The 4,026-nt window shown below is 46.7% G+C and overlaps 1 protein-coding gene across 4 annotated transcripts in view; it reads left to right on the top strand.

Annotated features, from left to right (window-relative positions):
* Positions 1-255: 255 nt before the first annotated feature.
* Positions 256-4,026, top strand: part of crlf1b (cytokine receptor-like factor 1b) — an 18,999-nt gene continuing 15,228 nt past the window's right edge. For all 4 annotated transcript variants that reach the window (XM_048614064.1, XM_048614065.1, XM_048614061.1 and 1 more), the window contains exon 1: positions 256-518. In XM_048614064.1, the coding sequence (XP_048470021.1) occupies positions 458-518 (61 nt within the window). In that variant the 5' untranslated portion in view covers positions 256-457. The remainder of the gene's footprint in view (positions 519-4,026) is intronic.

Here is a 4,026-nt window from a genome sequence, read left to right as displayed (position 1 = left end):
TAAATCTCTCCTGAGCCATTCACTAATATACAGAGTGAGTCATCGCTCAATCATTGGCACTAACTGAGGGCTAGGCTTGAACAATCTGTAGGCTGACTGGAATCGTAGGCAGCCAGGGTTAATTACAGGAAGGATTATTCAGTCTAACACAAGAGGCGTAATTGTGCAGGGAACGAGTGAGCTTTTTTCAGAATAGTGAGCACTGATGAACTGAAGGGGTTTGGAGGGTGGGGCACTGCAAGGATCAACTTGTCATATCGCAGGCTGAAAGGTAGAGGACTGCGGAACTCCCTCCCAGACGGAGCACAAAGTGAGAACGTTCTCCTGCAGAACCACCCATTCAAACACCAGGCAGTGAGAAGAACCTCTCGCTGTTGCTTTAAGTATCTATCTGACGGATTTGACCCCGCACCACAGAGAAATTATTAATTTTTAATCAAACAGCCCTGGAAGTAAGATGCTGTCTCTACTTCTCCTTCTTTCGTTGTGTCTGATGAAGCTGGTTTGGAGCCTAACACGTGAGTAGCACTTTGAAAACCAGTTGAGAAAATGTTGCTTTGACTGATATGAAATTAGGAGGTTAAACTCTGTTTGCAGTGGAGCCAGAGTAACAGGTATATGAAGCAAGTGAGAGGTCAAACAGTGGTGCCAGAGGACCAACGTGAAACTGTTAAACGTTGCACTGGATCCAGGGGCGCCAGTGTGACCCATATGGAACCTTCAGCGTGTTTTGTTCGGAACTAAACTCTTAAATCGAATCAAGATGTGAGTTACAAATAATTGCAATTTTTGTTAAGTTTCCCCCTTTGTTATCGTGCAGCAGGAAGCTCTTAAAACCTAGGAACTGCAGAGGGATTTAAAATTTGATAATATGTTTCTTTCTCTTTGTTTTAGTTGTGATGTGGGTTTGATGAAAGAGGAGGAGAGAGGGATAGAGAGAGAAAAGTAAGGGAGTTAAACGGTTAGGGGGGTGGGTGCAGATCGATTTGCTAAACAAACTAATGAGAAAGAATGTGGTTGACTAAGACAAAACATGGAGGACCCTGGAAAAGAGCTGAGGCCAAAAAGAGAGTGTAATAAAAGGAGGATTTAGTCAGAGCCCCAGGGCCACATGCACACACCTCTTCCCAGGACAGAGATTGGTGACAGAGCCTGAGGGCTCCTGTTGGTGTTGAGTGATCCTCTCTATGAGCTGAGAGGAGATCAGTGTGGACCTGCCATTACACAACTTGGAATGTGCTGGAGGCTGGTGAGCAGGACTGTGCACAGAGCCCACAAACAGGCCATCAGACCGTCAGCAATTATTGAGAGAGGCAGCCTTCAGCTAAAACTCCCTCTACTCTTTTAAACTGGAAGAAATGTTCCCCTCGTACTGTCCCCCATCAAACACTCCCAGGACAGCGACAGCATGTGGTTAGATACAGAGTAAAGTTTCCTCTATACTGTTCCCCATCAAATATTCCCAGGACAGGGACAGCAGAGGGTTAGATACAGAGTAAAGCTTCCTCTACACTCTCCCCATCAATTACTCCCAGGACAGGGACAGCATGGGGTTAAATACAGAGTAAAGTTTCCTCTACACTGTTCCCCATCAAATATTACCAGGACAGGGACAGCATGGGGTTAGATACAGAGTAAAGCTTCCTCTACACTGTCCCCCATCAAACACTCCCAGGGCAGGGACAGCACGGAGTTAGATACAGAATAAAGTTCCGTCCATGTTGTCCAGTAATGTACTGTGACCATGTTGTCTACAGCTTCCTCAGATGATCATGTGTAACCTGTTCCTGAAGAAATTATCTCATTTCTGGTTCTTGGAATATGTGGCCAAAAGTTTCGATGTATTTCTTTAATATTTAAAGCTGGAAGCAGGCCTTTAGCCCCAAACGTGTCTCTCCCTTATCTCCACTCAAACCTAATGTTGCAGACTAACAACATCTCCTCCTAGTCCTTTCTCTCTCGTGTATTTATCTAGCTTCCCCTTAAATTAACGTTTTCATCTCAACCACTTCCTATGGTCCACACCCTCATTGCTGTCTTCTCAACTCCTGCTAGACTCTGCTTTCGATTAATTGCCTTGAGGCGAAGGTCATCCTAAAAGTGGAAGCAGCCTGTCTGTGGCTCCCCTTATATACCCCAGGAAGGGGTTAAAACCTTTGAACCAGTTGCCATCAGTTGCTGAAAGGGCTGAATGCCAGCTGTCTGTTTAATCTTCCTTGATAGTGAAGACCTCCTCACAGTTCTGGTCTCATTCTTCACTGCCTCGTTATGATGCAGAGAAGTGAATTTTTCATGGTTCCTCTAGTGTCATCTAACCACTTGGTCATGACATTGGGACATCCTACAGTGCATCTGAAACAGGTTTCCATCATGGTCGCTGTTCACCGAACCACAGAACAGCGACAGCAGAGATAACGCCTGTGCGGCCTCTCCGTAGGAGCTCCAACTGCTCCCCACTCCCCTGCTTCCTCTCCGTAACTTATGTTCCCTGTGGTCCATCGTAGCTTCTGGGACTGGGGGTTAATGTGCCCACATGGTGGTCAGCTTGTGCAGACCCCCCTGAGCGACTGCATGGCCTCACAGCTGAGAGGGAACATTACCCACAGTCCTGCACATTCTCCCTTCTCCGATAGTAATCCGATTCCCTTGGGAATGTCTTGATTGCAACTACCTCCACCACACACCTTTGGGTAGAGAATACAGACCCTAACCACTCAGTACATGAAAAAGCTTTTCCTCATTGAGTCTCCCAACCTTGTGTCAATGACCTTAAACTCTGTGCCCTCTAGTTCTCCATCCTCCCAACAATTGTAATTTAGGAAAATGCAGTCTCTTTTTTTAAAATAGGATTCACAGTCAACTTGACACCAGCAGTTTGTAGTGTTGTGTAGGATTTAAACTTTGCTCCCACTGCAGCTCCCAGATCTGCTCCTGAAGCACCACTTTTGGTAGTGGCGTTGAATATAGCCTCTGATCTAACAGCAGACGGGAAGTCTACTCTCTGAAACATAGTCTGTTTTTAACCCCAAAGGAACTAGGTTATTCAGTTACTGATCTCAGCCTCAAGCTGGCTGGTGTCAGTGGGGAACAGTGGAGGTGTGGGTGGGGGATGGGGGTTTGAGAGCCCAGGCAGCATTCCCAGTCTCTGGCTTTCGTTCACGTCAGGCAGGGGAGCGGTGACATCTCCCAAAGAAGCCAAAGCTGGCCATAATATCAGGATGGAAAACTATGCGAAAGGATGTAACAACAAGAACCCGCATTTATTTATCACCCTTGACAAAGTTAAAAACCCTCAAGACACTTCATATGAAGGTAACACTTGACACCAGGCCAGTTATGAAGATGAGTTGCCAAGTATTTGATCAAAGAGAAACAGTGTGTCTTAAAGGAAAAGAGAAAGATAAAGTGGTGGACAGTTTTAGGGAGGAGTTCCACAATTTAGGAGCTGAGACAGTTAAAGGCATGTTGACCAGAGATGGAATAGTTAAACTGGAGGACTTGGAAGTGCAGCACTGTGATCTGAGAGAGCCGTGGAGATTCGGAAGGTGCAGGATTGAGACAGCAGTTCTGAGGAGGAATAGAAACTAAGTATGAAGACTTCAAAATCAAAGCATTAATTGGGCTGGACGAGAACAAGTTCCAGTAGATGGGCAGTCAGTACGTGGTGAGGGTCAGCGACATCAGCAATAGCACAATTGTAAACTGTGACTCACTGGGTGGCACCCTGCTCTCTGTCAGAAGGTCACTGACTTGAAGAAAATATCTAATGTAGTGCTGCACTGCCAGAGGGAGACAGAGGGCTGCACTGGCACATGGAATACTGCATCGTGCTCCCAGAGGGAGTGCTCTTGACAGTTTGACGTAAAGTTGCACTGTCTGAGGGAATGTCTGAGGGAGCGATGCACTGTCTGAGGGAATGTCTGAGGGAGATGCACTGTCTGAGGGAGTGTCTGAGGGAGCGATGTACTGTCTGAGGGAGTGTCTGAGGGAGCGGCGCACTGTCTGAGGGAGCGGCGCACTGTCTGA

The sequence above is a fragment of the Rhincodon typus genome, chromosome 29, assembly GCF_021869965.1.
Source record: "Rhincodon typus isolate 14 chromosome 29, sRhiTyp1.1, whole genome shotgun sequence".
Taxonomy (NCBI): domain Eukaryota; kingdom Metazoa; phylum Chordata; class Chondrichthyes; order Orectolobiformes; family Rhincodontidae; genus Rhincodon; species Rhincodon typus.
Note: the sequence above shows the minus strand (reverse complement) of the source record. Positions and strands in the feature narration are given on the sequence as shown.